This window comes from Excalfactoria chinensis, chromosome 11 (assembly GCF_039878825.1).
Source record: "Excalfactoria chinensis isolate bCotChi1 chromosome 11, bCotChi1.hap2, whole genome shotgun sequence".
NCBI classification, from domain to species: domain Eukaryota; kingdom Metazoa; phylum Chordata; class Aves; order Galliformes; family Phasianidae; genus Excalfactoria; species Excalfactoria chinensis.
Genome location: NC_092835.1, coordinates 967,637 through 985,261, shown reverse-complemented (window position 1 = coordinate 985,261; position 17,625 = coordinate 967,637). Strand labels below are relative to the sequence as shown.

At 55.9% G+C, this 17,625-nt stretch overlaps 4 protein-coding genes across 6 annotated transcripts; 1 reads left to right on the top strand and 3 right to left on the bottom strand.

The window, feature by feature from the left end:
• Window positions 1-35: 35 nt before the first annotated feature.
• On the bottom strand, window positions 36-3,929 carry COG8 (component of oligomeric golgi complex 8). Of its 2 annotated transcripts, XM_072346365.1 has the most exons (5): window positions 3,579-3,929; window positions 3,149-3,356; window positions 2,081-2,899; window positions 1,705-1,873; window positions 36-428 (listed from the first exon to the last, which is right to left on the bottom strand). In XM_072346365.1, exons 1-5 carry the CDS (start codon window positions 3,890-3,892, stop codon window positions 271-273), a joined length of 1,668 nt encoding a protein of 555 aa, XP_072202466.1. In that variant the 5' UTR covers window positions 3,893-3,929; the 3' UTR covers window positions 36-270. The 2 variants fall into 2 exon arrangements, with proteins under 2 accessions (XP_072202466.1, XP_072202465.1); XM_072346364.1 differs by lacking the exon at window positions 36-428 and having other exon boundaries at window positions 1,118-1,873.
• Window positions 3,930-3,954: 25 nt separating this feature from the next.
• Window positions 3,955-5,839, top strand: NIP7 (nucleolar pre-rRNA processing protein NIP7). Its single transcript, XM_072346363.1, has 5 exons — window positions 3,955-4,057; window positions 4,908-4,994; window positions 5,084-5,222; window positions 5,309-5,449; window positions 5,535-5,839. The coding sequence occupies exons 1-5, from the start codon at window positions 4,002-4,004 to the stop codon at window positions 5,652-5,654; spliced, it is 543 nt and encodes a 180-aa protein (XP_072202464.1). The 5' UTR covers window positions 3,955-4,001; the 3' UTR covers window positions 5,655-5,839.
• Window positions 5,840-5,986: 147 nt separating this feature from the next.
• TMED6 (transmembrane p24 trafficking protein 6) lies at window positions 5,987-8,733 on the bottom strand. Its single transcript, XM_072346362.1, has 4 exons — window positions 8,479-8,733; window positions 7,192-7,318; window positions 6,859-7,010; window positions 5,987-6,549 (listed from the first exon to the last, which is right to left on the bottom strand). The coding sequence occupies exons 1-4, from the start codon at window positions 8,731-8,733 to the stop codon at window positions 6,325-6,327; spliced, it is 759 nt and encodes a 252-aa protein (XP_072202463.1). The 3' UTR covers window positions 5,987-6,324.
• A 1,006-nt stretch (window positions 8,734-9,739) lies between these two features.
• Window positions 9,740-17,372, bottom strand: TERF2 (telomeric repeat binding factor 2). 2 transcript variants are annotated; one of them, XM_072346751.1, is made up of 10 exons: window positions 17,140-17,372; window positions 16,912-17,007; window positions 16,666-16,796; window positions 16,312-16,398; window positions 15,635-15,781; window positions 14,554-15,236; window positions 13,933-14,313; window positions 12,356-12,441; window positions 11,618-11,670; window positions 9,740-10,699 (listed from the first exon to the last, which is right to left on the bottom strand). In XM_072346751.1, the coding sequence occupies exons 1-10, from the start codon at window positions 17,315-17,317 to the stop codon at window positions 10,541-10,543; spliced, it is 2,001 nt and encodes a 666-aa protein (XP_072202852.1). In that variant the 5' UTR covers window positions 17,318-17,372; the 3' UTR covers window positions 9,740-10,540. The 2 variants fall into 2 exon arrangements, with proteins under 2 accessions (XP_072202852.1, XP_072202853.1); XM_072346752.1 differs by having other exon boundaries at window positions 13,933-14,157.
• Window positions 17,373-17,625: the final 253 nt, after the last annotated feature.

Here is a 17,625-nt window from a genome sequence, read left to right as displayed (position 1 = left end):
GTTTGCTCCAAGGCACTGAGCACTGAGCAGCCTTCTGCCCCACAAGGAGCACGTTCTAGAGGGGCCTCTGGGCTCTGGGTCCCTCCTCGTTTCTCCCCAGGCCCAGCAGCTCCCAGCCCCTCCCGCGGTGCTACAGGACAAACGGGCAGCCCCCGCCTGCACAGCCCCCTTTCCCGGACAGAAAAGAAGCTCCGAGGGGCAGGTGGGAGCCGTAGTGCCGTAGTTCCGCAGTACCGTAGTGCCGTACCGCTGACGGGGTTCGGTCCGCGCTCAGTCGAGGAGCTGACTCCAGGCGGTGTTGGCGAAGGTGCGGCTGTCCATGCGGTCGATGAAGAGCACGCCGTCCAGGTGGTCCATCTCGTGCTGCACGACGCGGGCGGCCCAGCCGGTCGCCTCCCAGCTGACCGGCTCCCCGTTCTCATCCACACCTACGGCGGAACGGAGCGGGTGGGGCCGGAGCGGCACCGCGGGGACGGAAAGAGGGGCGGGGGGGGGGGGGAGGGTCCTTGGCCGTACCGGAGACGCGCACGGCCCAGTGCCGCGGGACGCAGGCGGAGAAGCCGCGGATGCTGGCGCAGCCCTCGGGCGCGGTGACCAGGCGGGCGTCCAGCACGCGCAGCTCGGGGTTGACGAGGACGCGCAGCGGGAAGGGCTGGATGCGGTGCGCGCGGCGCAGCGGGGCGGGGTACAACCGGCAGCGCTCGGCCGGCAGCGCGGCGGCGAAGACGCGGAGGGGCACGCCCAGCTGCGGGGCGCTCAGCCCCAGGCACGGCCCCGCACGGAGCCCCGCCGCCAGCGCCGCCGCCAGCGCCCGCAGCTCGGGGCCGCCCAACCGCTCCGGGTCGACGGCGGCGGCGGCGGCGCGCAGCACCGGGGCGCCCACCTGGCACGGCTCGGAGAAGGGCGGCCTGGGAGGGCCCCGCAGCCGCCGCCGCAGCGCCTGCCAGTAGGAGCGCTCCCGAAACGCCGCCCAGCCCGACCCCGCCTCGGCCCCGCAGCCGCGGGTCTGACCCGGAGCCCGGCCCGGCCGCAGCCGCCGGCACAGCACCGCCGCCATGACGGGGGACGCGAGGCGGCGCGGCTAGAGAAGAACCGGGGGCGGGGAGGGCGGCGACGGAGCGCCCCCTGCCGGCGGGGAGGAGAAACGGCGACGGCTCCGCGGCTTCCAGTGACAGTCACCGGGCGGCACAGCTTTATTGCTGCGGGCCCGGCCCGCTCCCGCCGAGGGGACGCGCGGGGACCCCCGTGCCCGCAGAACAAGCGCGCCCACCCGCGGCACGGCCGTCCCCTCTCGGAAGCCCCCAGGTCACAGTTCAGGCCGTTCCCCTCCGGGCCCGCTCCCATCCAGCAGCACAGCCCCCGCTGCGGGGTCCGCGGGCTCCTCTGGGCCCTGCTCTGGCGGGGGCTCCCCTGGCCCGGTTCCCTCTGGCTGCGGGGGATGCAGTGTGAGCGCGGGGCTCTGCGGGGACAGCTCTTCCTCACCGGGCGGCAGCGCTGCCTCCTGTGCTGGCAGGACAGGGACCAGCAGCTCCCTGACAGCATCCACATCAACGCAGCCCAGGTGGCCGTAGCGCTGCAGCTGGGCCGGGGGGATCCCTACAGGACACAGAGAGAGGGGTGGGCACAACCAGCACAGTGCCACCAACACCGCGTCCCGTGGTGACAACAGCATCTCCCGCTTTATTCCTCCCACAGCAGCCTTACCCAGGGCCTGCGCGAGCTGAGCCGGGGGGAAGAGAACCTGGAGGCAGCGGTTCAGGTAAGGAAGCAGATCCTCCAGGAACGCTGTGCAGAACTGGACAAAGAGCTCCTGCTCACGCCCGCTGAATGCCGCCTCCTCTGCCCGGTGGAAGGCCAGGATGATTTTGGTCACCTGGAGCGGAGAACAGAATCATTCATTCCCAGATCACAATCCCCAGGCAAAGCCAAGCACCTGGAGAACCTGACGTGTGAAACAGCCACTTCCCTTTCATAGCATCGGGCCCAAGGCAGCATTTCGGGCACAGAGACCATCCTCATTTGCAGCCGCTCTGTTTCACCACCACAAAGCAGGAGCGTAGATGCAGCCCCAGCACCTCACCTTGCCAAGGGCATCCTTCAGGCAGGCAGCCACATCCTGGGCCAGAGCGATGGGGCAGCAGAGCCGCAGGTCATTGAAGGCGACAAGGAGACCATTGAGGAAGCAGGCAAGGGGTGGAAAGTCCAGCAGCACCATGGGGGGCTGCAGTGTCCCTGGCTGGGCTGAGGGTACGGGCACTGCTGCGGCACTGCCCAGCACGGCCGGGGCAGAGATGAGCGTGTAGGAATTCATCTCCTCCTGGAACTTCTCCACCGCCTCCTCCACTGCCTTGCTGAAGGTGGTGGCAGCGACACGCTGGAAGATGGGGGCCAGCTGCCCACGGAAATCAGCCCCCACCCTGCTAAAGGAGAGGCCAAAGTACATGCACTGCCCCAGCAGCGAGTCCAAGCGGCCGCCCACCCCTCGCTGCAGGTCACGCTCCAGCACCTGCAGGAACTCAGAGACCTTCTGCAACACCCAACCGTGGAAGATGGCCCCCTCGTTGAGGGAGGGCTGCTCGGGGGCCAGGAGCGGCTCCTCATCAGAGAAGATGGCACGGTACTGTGTGATGATGTCAAAGAGATGGACACGGCAGGCCTCCACTGTCTTGGTGAGGTGGAAGTAGGGGTCATCCTCAGGGATGGAGGCCTGGATGGAGCGCAGCCAGGCGTCCCGCGCCTGCAGGAACTTGATGCGCAGCTCGGCCTCCGTGAAGACGTCCATGCGCCGCAGATAGCCGATGACCCGCAGGCAGGTGGGCAGAGGGATGTTGGTGCGGAGCTGCTGGATGAGCTCGTTCAGCATCAGCTGGGTGGACTGCCGCACCTCGGCCACAATTCCCTGTGAGGAGAGAGCCCCAATGGTGGGATCAGCGGGCTGAGAACAACCGCGTGAGCCTCAGCAAGACCAAGTGCCGGGTCTCTGGTCACAACGCCCCACGCATCAAGAAATACGGAGCTGTGGCATTTGGGTCTCAGTGAGCACGGTGGGGATGGGTTGGCAGCTGGACTTGGCGATCACAGGTCTTGTCCAGCCTCAGTGATTCTATGGCTGTGGGACAGCTGTGCGGCTGGGGCAGCGCGGCCCTACCTGGATGACGGGGATGCTGCTGTACTTCTTCTCCAGCCGGCGCACGTAGGCCGCCAGCTCCAGCGCCTCCTCGTAGTAGCGGTTCCGCACGCAGGTGTCCATGAGCTGCGGGATCTCCAGGATCTCCAGGATCTCCGTGTGCCGGTTCAGGGTCAGGCTGTTCATCCGCCGGCTGCAGGCGATGGCCTCGGCATCACGCATGAAGTTCCTGCGGGGCCAGGAAGGCTCGGCACAGAGCGGGCAGAGGGGCAGACCCGGGGAGCTCCTCAGCTGCTCTGCTGCCGGCCCGGGTCTCAACATCGGATCCGGTCGCAGGGATCCACCGCCCACAGCATCACCCACCGCCATCCCGTCCCGCGCCTCCCCGGCTCTATCCACAGCTCCATCCCGGTTCCATCCCATCTCTATTCCCGGCTCTATCCGCACTCACCGACACGCATCCTGCAGTGCCGGCAGTCTCTCCATCACGCTGCTCAACCGACTCTCGATGCCGCCGAAGCCGCGCCCGGCGCTCCCGGTGCACTCCGCGGACCGAATGAAGGCCCGGTAATGCTCGAAGGCCAAGCGCCGCGTCTCGGCCCCGACCCGCTCCCGCTCCGCCGCCAACCGCGCCGGTTCCCGGCCCAGCTCCGCCAGCCCCAGCGCCGCCAACTCCGCCACGTACGCGGCGAGCTCAGCGCCGCCGGATCCCGCCGCCGCCGGGCCGCGCAGCCAGGCGAGCAGCCGCTCCTCCTCCGCCGCCATGACGCCCCGACGGCACGGAGACACGCCGCTTCCGGCCCCGGCGTATAAACTTCCGGCGCGGGTACCGCCACTTCCGTTTCCGGCGCGGCGGCGTGTTCTGCGCGGGGCGATGCGGCCGCTGACGGAGCTGGAGACGCGGGCGGTGTTCGAGAAGCTGGGCAGATAGTGAGCGGGGAGCGGGGGGCGGCGGGGATGGGGGGGATGGGGGGGGCGGAGGACGGAGCGCAGGGCGGACACGAGCAGCCGTGGCGCCGCTAAAGCTGCCGGGCATCGCGCGCCGTTCCGCTCCTCCTGCCGCCGCGTGACCCTCAGCTCGGGGGGCCGGACCCGCGGCCACGGGCAGCTCCGGGGGTGGACACCGAGTGCGGCGCGGGGTGTCACAGCGTGACCGCAACCTCCCCGTGTGCCTTAAAGCCGCCCCTATTGCCCCTTAAAGCCGCCCCTATTGCCCCTTAAAGCCGCCCCCTATTGCCCCGCACCGTCAGACCACGTACCGAGCTCCTCTGCTCCCATTTATCAGCTGTGCTCCGGTCCTGCACGGCACTGCGAGCTCAGCCCGCAGCCTTCTTGCCTCAACACCCCTCAGCCTTCCTCCATTAGAGCAGCGTTGCAGCCTCTGAACCCCCTCCCAAAGCTCAGCATCTGCTGGGGGCTCCGGGACGCCGTGATGGACCCTCATGAGGGCAGAGCTGATGGGGACAATCCCCTTCCTGCCCCTTGTCGCCCATCTTGGGCTGTAGATGCAGCCCAGCATACTGTTGTTTTCCAGGCTGCTGGCTCCTATTAAGCGGTTCCTCTGCCAGGACCCCCAGCTCCTTCTAAGCAGGGCTGCTTTCTACACAGTTTTTTTCCCCAGTCTGCGTATCTATCTGGGATTGCCCTAATTAATACCCTGCATTTGGCCTCGATGAACCTCACGAGGTTTGAAAGAGACCAATGGACCGGGAGGAGCAAAGAAGACTGGAGGGCACTGGGGGAGCACCAGGGATGGGTCTGATGTAGTTTTTCCCTGCAGCATCGGCGAGAACATCCAGCTGCTGGTGGACCGGCCTGACGGCACCTACTGCTTCCGCCTGCACCGGGACCGTGTCTACTATGTGAGGTGAGCTGTGCTTGGTGTGGCTGTGGGGCACAAGCTGAGCCCACGCAGCCCCCTCAGCCTGCAGCTGCTCCATCGCCATCTCCCCACAGTGAGAAGCTGCTGAAGTGTGCTGTGAGCATCCCGCGGGACAGCCTGGTGGCGCTGGGCACCTGCTTTGGCAAGTTCACCAAGACACACAAGTTCCGGCTCAATGTCACTGCCCTGGACTTCCTTGCACCCTATGCCAAGGTAGGATGTGCCTCCCCCTCTACCCCCTCAACACCTGGTTGTCCCCAGTGCCACCCTTTTGGTGGCTCACCTACTCCTACTCTTAGTACAAGGTGTGGGTGAAGCCAGGCTCGGAGCAGTCCTTCCTCTACGGCAACCACGTGCTCAAGTCTGGCCTGGGCCGCATCACAGAGAACACAGCACAGTACCAGGGGGTGGTGGTGTACTCCATGGCTGACATACCACTGGTGAGTGGCCTCCCCACACTTCCCATCCTAAGGGCACAGGTGCCGGGCTGCAAAACATTCCCTCATCCCACTTCTTTTTTCCCAGGGATTTGGAGTAGCTGCAAAATCCACCCAGGACTGCAGGAAGGTGGATCCCATGGCCATCGTGGTGTTTCACCAGGCGGATGTCGGGGAGTACGTGCGCAGTGAGGACACTCTGACATAGGGCAGCGCAAACACTCAGGAGCCACAAGCGTTCCTGGGCAGAATGGACTTGTCCTGCATCATACGTGGTAGCAGCACACAGAGCCATGGGGAGCACACCCCAAGCAGGGAGCAGCCTCTGCCAGCCACTGTGAGCACAAAGAGGCAGCAGCCCTGCTGTTGTGGTTGCATAAAGCCTGTTCTTTTTTCCTAACTGCCTCTTGTCTCGTGCAACAACTTGGGGTGTCAGTCCTGAGTCCTGGCTGCAGATTTGGGTGCCTGGGCTTGGTGCAGCAGGCAGCAATACACAGGAGGGAGGCAGGAGCACAGCAGGTAGCTGCCTTCAAGGCTGCCATCATAGCATCCAGGCAGGCACAAGAGGGGATGGCTGCCACCACTTCACAAAGTAGGGTTCTAGCCAACAGGGGCAGGTTGAAGCACTAAAAGCTGGATAAGACACACTAGCACAAAGTTGAGGTTTTGTTCTTTTCTTCCTAGAGGTGATTTCAATTAAAGGTGGGAGGTGAGCAAGCTTTGCTTCCAGCTACACCATGCCACCTCCTCTCCAGAGCGGGACCTGGGCTTTCTCTTCAGCTCTGGGAAACAGAGGGGCTGATGGGGAGGTGCCGGCAAGCCCTTCAGTCACTGCTGCAGGTGGGTGCTCCTGTGGGCTGTGCTGTGTCAGGGAGCTGTCAGCACCTCGGCTTCCCAGAGCTCTGCACGTTGAAGAGACGCTTCAAGAAGTAAAGCTGCAGGACCCCAGAGAGGACGATGACGCAGCTCTGAGCCATGGACCACCAGTTGACGTAGTGGTAGTTGGACTCGAGGAGGAAGGAGTCTGCCCCTTTCCTCATCCGGGCGAAGTTGTAGAACCTCCACATGTGGAAGATGTGGATCTGCAGTTTCTGAATGCTGTCCTGCAGACACAACCCCACAGGAGGGAGAGGTGCTTACCAGCCACGCTCGGGCAGACTGCGCTGCTGAGGAGCTGGCAGAGCCCCTGCAGGAACACACATTGAGCCACCAGCTTGGTTCAACACCAAGTTAGGCAGCAGCACATCAAGCAGTGACAAATGCCCTTCTTTAGTCCCTCAGGAAGAACTTGCCCATCCCTGCCATGAGGTGCTGCTGGAGGCCAGTGCTGTTGCATTCAGTTCTGGCCTATTTTTGCACCTGCCCGAGCCATGTCCTGCTTTGAAGCACTCTGTGGCAGGAGCAGCACTTACCCCAATGGCATCTAGTGTGTCATTCAACTGTTTCCTCTCTTTTGGCTGCTCCTTTTCCATGTTGAAACCATCGTAGTAGACACCAAAGTTGAGATACACCTGCACAAAGCCAAAGTGATTTTGCCCATTGTCCAGGCACAGCTGGTAGAAACCTGCAGAGAGAAGTGGAGGTTTTTGTTCCCTAAGCTGTTTCAAGACAGCGCTGCTTCCAGCACTTAGTGCTGATGTGTGCAGGCAGGGAGGGCACCACGACCACACAACACACACCAGCACTGTGGGGAGTGCACACCCCACAGAGCCCACCCAGCCCCAGGGGACACAGGCAGCAGGGACCTGTCTCCTTGGTCAGGAAGTTGATCTGTCCTCGCACGTCCTGGGAGGCGCCGAGCTGGAAGCCATTGGGGTCTCTTGCTGTGGCCAGGATGTACCTGCTGTTGGCCATGCCTGTCGCCCTCTGCACCTGGAGGGGGGAGACACCCAAGAGCAGGGCTGGGACGCTGCCCAAAGGGGACACCTGTCCCTAGGGAGGCATCACCTATGGGTCTTTCATGCCCGATTCTTCACTTGGGAAAACAGAAGGCAAGGAGTCCAGCAAGGTCCCCTCTGCTTGGCTGTCACCAGGAGCTGAGGGTGCTGGCTGCACCCTGAAGCATTAAATGCCTCAAGCCGCTGCCAGCTACACATAAAAGGAAAACAAAACCCACAGTCTTGAGAAGCATCATCTCTCAGTTCTTTGTCCTTGCCCACGGTGCTGCTGGCACTCACAGAGAGGTAGGGGACTGTGTTGGGTTGCTGTCAGGACCCAGGAGGGGAGAGCAGGCTCCAAAAGCATGCCCAAAAAACTGCAGAGCAGCTCCCAGCTGTCTGCTGGCTTTGGGGCTGAGCAAGAGCATGTTTGGGGCCAGCTGGGCTTGTGCTACATCCTGGGGCTGTTCCCACATGAGCAGTGTGTGGCTGCTTTGCCAAGCATGAGGTGGTGGCAGCTGTGCCCCCAAGCTCCTTCAGCCAGCAGTGTAAACAGGAGATAAAAGGGCTCCGGTTTCCCTCGTGGGAAGGGGACTAAGCACAGGAACAAACTGATATGGCTGCACCTGAGACCTTCAATACTCCTTCCAGCCATAGCTCAGAGGGAAGCTGAGGTCCTGCCATGGAATCCAGCCCAGCACTCCTGCAGCACTGAGCTTGCCCCAGCGAGCTCCCTCTGGGTACAGGGCCAGCACAGCCAGAGCACCCTGTACCTCCTCACTCTGAGCACACTCATGGCTTTCAGTGTGCGTTTAACGGATGGGATTGCTGATGAGAAAGGAAACTGCCTTAAATAACAATAAAAAGCTCAGTCCTCAGGAGCAGCCATTGAAGTTACCGCAGCCATTCCCTGGCTCAACCAAGGATGTTCCCCTCCACCCCAAGGACAGCAGGGCTGGAGGTCAACTGGCATATGGCAGTTATCCTGCAAAAGCTTCTCTCATACATCCAGCTCACCATGGGACTAACAAGGAGGACTGCCCACCACAGGGCCACACAGCTGCTGATTGAAACCAACCCAGCACAGCCATTCCCCCAAACCCACTGGCAGAAGCATCACACTCACAACTTCACAGGACTGTCCCACATACTCACCTCAAAGCTGAAGAAGAAATTGCCACTCTGGTGTGCAAACTGCCAGAAGCACTCAGAAGTGCCAGCGTGGACGACAATGGCAAAGTCATAGCGGTCAGCACCACGGAACAGAGGCTCGCTGCTGGCCCCGCTTAGGGGCTCAGTCCTGGGGCACACAGCAGGACCTGGCAGCCCCAGCACCAGGAGCAGCAGCAGCAACATGCTGCTTCCAGCTGGGCAGCAGCACAGAGCCGAGGCAGCAGCGTTATCAATCATTAACTGCGCCTGTGCTGCTGCACAGCACTGCTGAGCAGGAGCGGGCTCCACTCCTCAAGGTGATATTGGTGCACAGCAGGACTTGGTCTGCTTTGTTCATGTAGGATCTTACCCAGCTGAACCCTTCTGCTAAGTGCCAGGGCTGCTGCAAAGCACCACAATCACCTTCAGCATCTCCTGGCTGCACAGCACTGGTCCAGGTCCCAGCCAGTCTCATTCTGCTTGCAGACTAACACTACCAGTACTTGTGAGCAAAGCAATTAATCACACCGCCCAGTGCATGCTTCTCACCAAGCCCAGAACCGGCCCCTGCAAGCTCAGGGTGGTCCCCCCTATCTGCAGCTGTTCCAGCACAAGTAGTGTTACAGCAGCAGAGGGAAACGCACAGCCACAAACAGGTGGCAGGGGAAGCTCGTTCCAGCAGCTGCTGAAGGGCAGAGGGGAAAGCAGGTGTTTCCAAACAGACTGTGCTACCCAGCACTAGCTCCACAGCTGCTTCACTGAGCCCAGAGCACTGATTAAAAAAAGAAACAAAACCCTTCCAAAAAATCTCCTAAAATAAAGAATTGAACAGATCAGAGGGTGGAAGTAGGAGCTGTTCCAGTAATCCTTCCAGATCCAACCCTACTGTGCTTCTGTAGGGTACATCTGCCACACAGCCGGGTGGGCAGTCCCCCTGGCACCTCTGCTGCTCCTTGCAGAGCTGCCTGGCTTTTGTCCATTGGCTCCCAGTACACATGAAGCCCCAGCTGTAAGTCCAGAGGCCACGGGATAACTAAAAAAGCAACAATCCTGGCTGGGCTTTCCCAGCATTTCTAGGGTTTCTGTGCTCTCACCCACAGCCAGCAGTGTGCCTTTAGGAAATGCCCCTTTGACGTGAGACTTCAGTACCTGTGAGGTGGCACTTCACACCTTCAGAGTATCCCCATTCCACCCCCCCCCCACCACCACCTCCAAGCTGCCTCACTGCTATCAGGGAGGTACAAATTCACACATTACAACTCTTGAAACTCATCAGCAAAGAACTTTATTTTATAGAAGATACCACTCAGTCGCCTGAAGGCAAGAAACAGCACCGTCAGGACGCACATGCTTGCAGGGATGGCATACGGGATGCTGCTGCCAGGAAGGAGACAATAAGTCACAATCAACATCATTAAGCGCTGGATTGTTTAATGTGGGACCAATCAATATTTACTTACTAAAAAAAAAAAAATAATAAAAAAAAAATAGTTGCTTAAGTCTCAGCAAGGTGGGAGGAGGAAAAGAAGGGGGAGGAGAAGATCCCACCTGTGGGCCAGAAAAATATTGCTGGGAAAAAAACAGCCTTGTTTAAACTTCTTCCCAGAGACCGTGAGACTGCGTTGCCTCTCCAAAGGAGAGAATACAAATGGATCAAACAAAACTCCAACAGTTCAGACAAGTTAAACATAAAAACAGCCACTGACAGTTACCCAGATATTGTCCAATGGCAGAACAGGAGACATCTCAGCAGCCCATCAGTTTGGCTGCGGTTGTCAGGTAGGAAAAGGAAGTCCCAATCCAGGCCATTTCCTAGCAAATGCACTCAAACTGCAGCCTCTGCCACCTGCAGAAGACATAAACCTTGCAGCTACAACTCGAGACACAAGGCTCCTCAGAAACCACATCTGACAAGAACCATCTGCTGCAGCAGTCTCTGGTATGACAATGCAGGGCTCACCACACACATCAGGGAAGTGCGCTGCAGCTTTGCTGCTAGTATTGCTACGGTCAACCTTTTAAGAACAAGAACACCGCAACACTAAGGATCCCGTGCTCCCCAGCCTTAGGCGATCCCCAGCTTTTTCATGGTCCGATAGCGGTCCTTGATCTGCACTGATGTGCGGTTCTGGAAGGGGTATTTCTCAGAGATGGTCTTCCACCTCCCTTCTCCGTACTTCCTCACGCCATCTTTGATCCACTCACTTTCCTGTACCGTCCATTTCTAAAAAAGCAGGTAAGCAGCATTCCGTCAGTTTGGAGTCCAGTCTCATAACCGAGTTACACAGCACAGTTCTCAGCAGAACAGCTCCTTCCTAACTAGTTTTCCTTTATCATCTGTGCTAGGAACATGAGGAAAGGTGGAACTGTTCTGTCAAAAGCACACAGACATCCAAAAAACACTTCATTGTAGATGAGAACAATGCCAAGCTCCAGCACAAACTCAAGTGGTTCTGCTTCCCAAAACACATACTAATCACAGAAGAGGAATTACCCATTGCTGCAGCAGCAAGCAGAGATACAGAGTTCTCAGTGCCTACCTCCCACTCAGCTGCACAGAGGCGGTGTGAAAACTGCAAGGTCAAGTCTGCTGAATTTTTGCATGGGAGGCAAATAAAACAGAAATGCAGAAAGCAATCATAAGCACAAAAGCATTGCTTCGTGTACAGCTGCACAAGAGCCAGCAGCCATTCACCCATAAGTAAGGCTGACAGTCATTTGGAGCTGTTGGAAGGGAACAGCTGCCTCACCTGAACAAAATGCCGAACCTTTCCAGTGCTCACAAACCTACTTCTGTACCCTGTACACCAGGGAAGAGCAGCTTTGCTCCAATACCCAATACCTGATATGTGGGAGGCACAGAACCACAACCAACTGTCAAATCTGTTTTTAAAAGAGAAACTCACACCAACCCTATAAACACAAAACCCAGACAACTAACCATGCCACAGTGCTGCAAGGTCTCAGCAAGAACCGCTCCCCAGTCCAGCCTGTGCACATGGTAGCAGCTCAGCCTGCTGCAGGGGGCTGTATCAGGGTATCCCCTCAACCAACATTTCCTATCATTTGATAGCTTGCTTTTCTCTACAGACGTGTTCTGATTTCAAACTTTACAGAAAGGCTGCAAGAGCTCTAACATTACCTGCTTCTTGGAACCATAGACTGTAGAGTTGTTGCTGCTTGTCTCAGTTATTGCTGAAAAGCAAAACAAGATAATTAAGTTGTGTAGCAATGCAATGTCAGGACAGACATTCCTAAGAGACAAACTTTGGCTTAACTGCCGAGCTCCGCAGTTGCTTACAATGAGAAAATCCCACAACACAAAGCAAAGCAAAATAAATTTATCCCTCTCTTTTCTGCAATCTCTCTTTTAAACCCTCGCTGCTTTATGGAAAGCTTCCTAGTAAGGCTGGCTTTGTTTTAAACTAGTCACTATGTCAAGAACAGGGGCATATACCCAGAACGTGGCTACATTCTGTGCTGAGGCTGGAATTAGGGATTCTGGACCCTCACCCACTCCCTTTAACCAGCAATGCCAGCTAAGCCATGCATGTAGCCACAGAGGTAACCAGACCAGAAAATCCATCTGCATGAAAAGGTAGATTTAACCTTTATTTCATGACTACGTAGCAGGAAAAGGGAAGGAATTTCCAATATTTGCATCCTTTAAGTTGAGCACAATTAGTCTGAAAGTTGAACATGAGGCCTTGCTACACATTTCAGGCTAAGAAGAACAAAACCCAAATATCTCAGCATTAAGCATTTTTTTTTGGAACCAGAAATCATAAATCAGACACAAAAGGTAGCAAGGCATCTACAAATGAGACACAAAACCAGGATTACCATCAGTTAATGCCCATGACAGCAGATCTGTACTTACCTACATCTGCAAAGAGCTCATCTTCATCACTCCAGCTGTCTTTTCTTTCCTCACAATATGAACCATTCCACCTTGGTCGAGAGGACCTGAAAGCAAGCAAGCAATTACTTCAGCTGATGGCTAGAAAGATTTTGGTGGCGGAGTACAGGGCTAGCTAAAGCACAGCAGGCAAGTTATACAGAAAAACATACCACAAAGCACTGTGTAAACAAGCCATCCCCTCCATTCCCCTCAAAGTGGGGATGAGTCCTTAGGAGTCTCTGCTGGAGGCTACCAGCTCTATCTCACTCAATTACAAGTAGCATATTGTATTTTGTAATCAGCACTTGCAAAGCCTAATAACTGCATGTTAACAGCATTAGCAAACCAACGTGCACTGGGCTTTCCAGGCCACCACATACAGCACTAACTCAACAAGAGCACAGGGCAGGAAGCCTGCAGTATTTCTAAGCATCGCTTACAAGTTTCCACTGTTAACACTGAGAGCAGCTGAACTAGAGGAGCCTTTGTGATGGAACATGCCTCAGTGCTGCTACCTGCTCCCATGACTCAAGCACAAACAAGTGAAATTAAGTTAGGCACTTCAGGAATACTTCCAGAAGTTCATCATGGCTATCACATCCAATATAGCTGGATGGAAATCAAGTCTCAGTGTCATCTCTGGTCATTAAGCTTAACTCTGGGCAAGGCACTTGAGAGATTTCACCACTGCTCACACTAACGCGGGCTGCATCACAGCACATGATGTTTGAGGCCACTCTGGTGCTTCAGAGCAAGACAACACATCTCCAGAGAAGCTGTGCAGCAGAACACAAAGATCTGCACCGCCTACCTTCCCAAAACTAAACCTCAGGTTCTTAGCAATTTTCAGCCAGGAAACCAGGGGAAAATGATTTATTTCTCCTTCTGAACACAAAGTTCTCCTCAAACAATCTTCCCAGTTTCACTCCTGGAGGTCCAAAGTATTACTGCTGCCCGCTGTGCATCTCTGCTAACTAAAGAACAGCAACTGAAGCAGGAACCTGTCACACCTTTGCTATGGCTTGCAGGAGATACTCTGGAGACTAAGCTTAGGGGTCATACACCAGTATTAATCTCAGACTTCTGCCAGTGAGCTTACTTTGCTGCTGTCTGTAGGAAGTACAAAAATTAGAAACCTCAAATCCCTCTACCCCCTTCACAGCAGTAATTTCAGCTATAAGGTAATTGGTAACAGATTCCAGAAACAGTCAGAAAGCTGCAACTAAGAGCTTCTTAGCCAAATGCATTTCAGGAAAATAAAAAGTCTGAGATTCTACTTCTCAAAGGACAGAAAGGTTACCCCCAAGAGACTGTCAGAAACACCTGCCAATACTAATGGCACTGGCTGGCTGACTGCTGCTGGATCGCTGTCATGTCTAGTAACCAAACAGCAAGTTATAACAAGGTCACTACACATGCTAGTGGACAAAGAAGGCCAATACACTTGTACTGAACTAAAGAAAGGTTTCTTGTCATTCACACTGCTCAAGTTAATCTACACGAAAATACTGGGTGCAGATTTGATCACAGCACGAGAGACGGGCTTCATACTCAACCTTTCAGTAGATACAGGCTGGTCAGACAATTCCTGAACAGGTCTACAGGCAGAAGATACGACTCGTTCCTGGGAAGAGTCTGGGCTTTCGCTTGACTTGCTGCACTGGCTGCCTTGGCCCATGATCATTTTGCTTATGGTGAACAAGCGTTTGCTCTTTTGGGGTATTTCAGGAGAGTCCAAGGTCTCAGAACCTTGATTCTTCTCTTCTTTCCGTCTCTTGGTTCTGTGGGATACAGAAGGAAACATTTGCTGGGGGGAAGGTAAGTCTGTTTCATCCAGTTTGTTGAAGAGCGCATCCGCATCCGGGGAGTTGGACAGCATCTTGAAAGCTTCTCTCAGAACAGAAATTCCGTACATGGTTACAGTTCTAAAGGTCCTCCTACAAAATAAACAGAACTAAGCAGCTTGTAAGTATTTCACCTAAACGGTTCCACCTCACTGATATCAGTCTTTTCCCCATGCTGTGACCCTCACCAGTTCACTATGACCCTATGGTGCAAATAAAATCTACTGAAGAAGCCACTCCCAACCCTTCTGCCCGCCCTCCTTACGAACACAGCCAAGGCCACCAGCACAGTCAAATTTTATCTACAGCACAAGGCCAGATTTCTCCGCCCACCTTTCCAGATCCCTGGAGGACACTCCTGCATGCACTGGAGCTGCGGCTGCTGGTTGTTCAGATACTTCCACAGGAGCTGAAAGAACTTTTGAGCTCTGAACAGCTGCTATCCTAGGCTGAGGAACCGTTTGGTTACTAGCACTTCTCACAGGCTCAGAAGCTCCCGCCGTGTCCTTTGCCCTTTCAGCAGGGCTGGGTGCTCTCACCCCGTCTCTGGCTGCTTCTGCACGCTTTGGAGTTCTTACAAGGTCCTTTCTCCTTTCAGCAGGGCTGGGTGTTCTCACTGCATTTTTCACTGTGCCTGCACACTCTGGAGCTCCTGCCAGGTTCTCTGCAGTTTCTGCAGGGCTGGGAGCTCTCACCACATCACTGGCAGTTTCTGCACATCTTGGAGCTCCCAGTGAATCCTCTGTACTTTCAGCAGGGCAGGGAGCCTTCGCCACATCTTTCACTGTTTCTACATGCTCCCGAGCTCTTGTTGAGTCCTTTGCCAACTCAGGGCGGCTTGGAGCTCTCACCACATCTCTTGTAGTTTCTGCACGTCTCAGAGTCCCCGCTGAGTGCTTTACTCTTCTTAAGGGCTCATAGGCTTCTTCTTGGTCCTCTGTCCTGCTTGGAGACTCAGGAGTCACCGATGAGCGCTTTGGTTCCTCAGCACGTTCCGAGTTCAGACTCTTCATCATCTTGGATGGGAAAAAAAAAACATGTAACCATTAAAATGATAATTCACTGCAACACCATTCAACTTTACGCTCTAAGTGAGCTTTAAGCTTTTACTTGCAGTTCACTGAGCACTACATACAGAGTTCATGCCTACCAACTAAAGCCTGCAACAGTTGAAAAGCATCTCCAACTGCTTAAACCTTCTAGGAACAGATTTAAAGTATTTCAGATTTAATCCGCTATTAATCAGGTACTAAAACTGCAACAATTTTGCATGTACAACCCAAATCACTGTATTCGATTGTCTCATGGAAAGGTGAAAATTCTCCCCAGGATTCCATTTCATGCCGCGTCCTACAGCACATGAGGGCAGAATCCAGCACAGGGCTGGAAGTAAGTGAGCAGGGCAGACACACACCGTCACCAGCAGCGGCTCCGAGGTATCCACATAGGCCTTCAGGAACTGAAACATATACTGCTGGAAGTTCACATATGAGAAATCTCTGATTATTGGATGAGCGCGATTCTTTTCCCGGATGATAGTCTGCAACTCAGTCCTCTTTTTCTGAAGGAGACAAGAATGCTCTGAATAGTTACTGGACCTATAAGTGACCCATCATAAGTGAATATGAGGAAGTAGGTCTGGGTGCCTTTCCTACTGGGTGCTACGCAAGCCCAACAAGCTGACGTCAGTTTAGGAAGAAGTTGGATAAATAGGAAATCCAACTGGTTCTGTTTGCTCTCATGGCCTCAGAGCATACACTGCACACAGACAGAAATGGGGCCTCCTCCCACTCTCTTTGCCAGCTCTTGTTCTACCACGTAAGCTTGTGTTTGTCCTGAAGCAAAGAATGAATGAGGGAATGTGTGTAAAGAGTACGCTATGAAGTGACAGCCAACAGCCTGGAGAAATGCTCAGTGCTGTGGATTCATTTTTCAACCCACTTCACTCCTTCTAATTTTTCTTCTTTTTCAGACCTACCCAAGGTTCTTGGCCTCACAGTGAAACTTATGGCTGTAGCAGAAATCACAAATCACCCACAATAACCCATAACCCACAGCCCTCCTCCATCTTTCATTCAGATGCCGACTCACCTGGTTTCCAGTATCCTTCTCCATATGTCTCTTCAAAACTGCCAAAGCTTTACTGAACTCTTTGTTTTTTATGCAGACAATAACAGCCTATGAGAGAAAAAAAAGACCAGTTTCTCTGTTGATGCTGCGTTAACACTGCTTCCAATTCGAAAGTACGTGCAGTAATCACCACAGCACAGGGGCAACCCGTGCTGTCAGTACAAGCTGGTGTTCAGTTCTAAAGTAAATGATGCAGCACACATTTGAGCCAATTCACTGCTAACTATGACAGTTCTCATGTGACATAACAACATGAACAACAGAAAACTATACGGACATGAGACACAACAGCCTGTTTATTAGGAAAGGCCTTACAGCTTCCTTCAGCACTTTGTGGATGAATTCTATCTTCTTCTCAGGCACGCTGAATTCTTTCGCAATCAGCTGCAGGATCCCAATCGCTGACTCCAGAGGCGTGAGCTCCGTCTCCTTATCAAAGGTGCAATCTACAACAATTCACAGCCCGTGGCTTCATTAACCGACACGGAAGCGTTTTGTTCCATCACGAGTCCCACAGCCAGCACGGCCCTGCGGGGCGACCAGCAACGACGGGGGACACACCTAAGTTTTCACCTTCCTCGATCCGCGACAGGAACTGCATCACGCGCAGCATCTGGGCCACGGCCGGCTCCCGCTCCAAGGGCCGCACAAGCAGCGCTGCGGGACGAGACGGGTTACAGAGGGGTTACACGGGCTATAGACGGGTTACAGACGGGTTACAGAGGGGTTACAGAGGGGTTATAGAGGGCCCGTCCTCCCCCGGCCCCGCCCCGTCCCGCCCCCCCGCACCCTGCATCACATCGCGGAGCTGCCGGAAGTCGCGGTTCCTCCCGGAGCGATAGGCCGCCACGGCCTGGTGGAAGTAGAACTGCAGCACGCAGCGGTTCACCGCCTGCTCGCGGTCGTCGTTCCGCGCCGCCGTCTTCTCCTGCTCCTCCATCGCCGCCCGCGACCGCTTCGCCGCCATCCCGCCAGGAAGTGACGCGGCCGCGCCGACGGAAGTGACGACACCGCCGCGCCGAAACCCCGCCCCACGCCCATCTCTGCGCCGCGGCTTTTCTCGCGAGAATTGACCCCGCGGTGCCGCGTGCCCCGCCCAGCCCCGCCGCGCTGCTGCCGCCTGGCGGCCCGGAGGTGCGGCCGGCACGGAGCTGCCCGAGTGCGCGGATGGGGGCGGGAGCGGCTGCTCGTGTCCAGCGGGGTGATGGAGTCACGGAGCCGGAAGGGACCTCTAAAGGCCGCCCGGTCCGGCTCCCTGCGGCGCACGGGGACAGC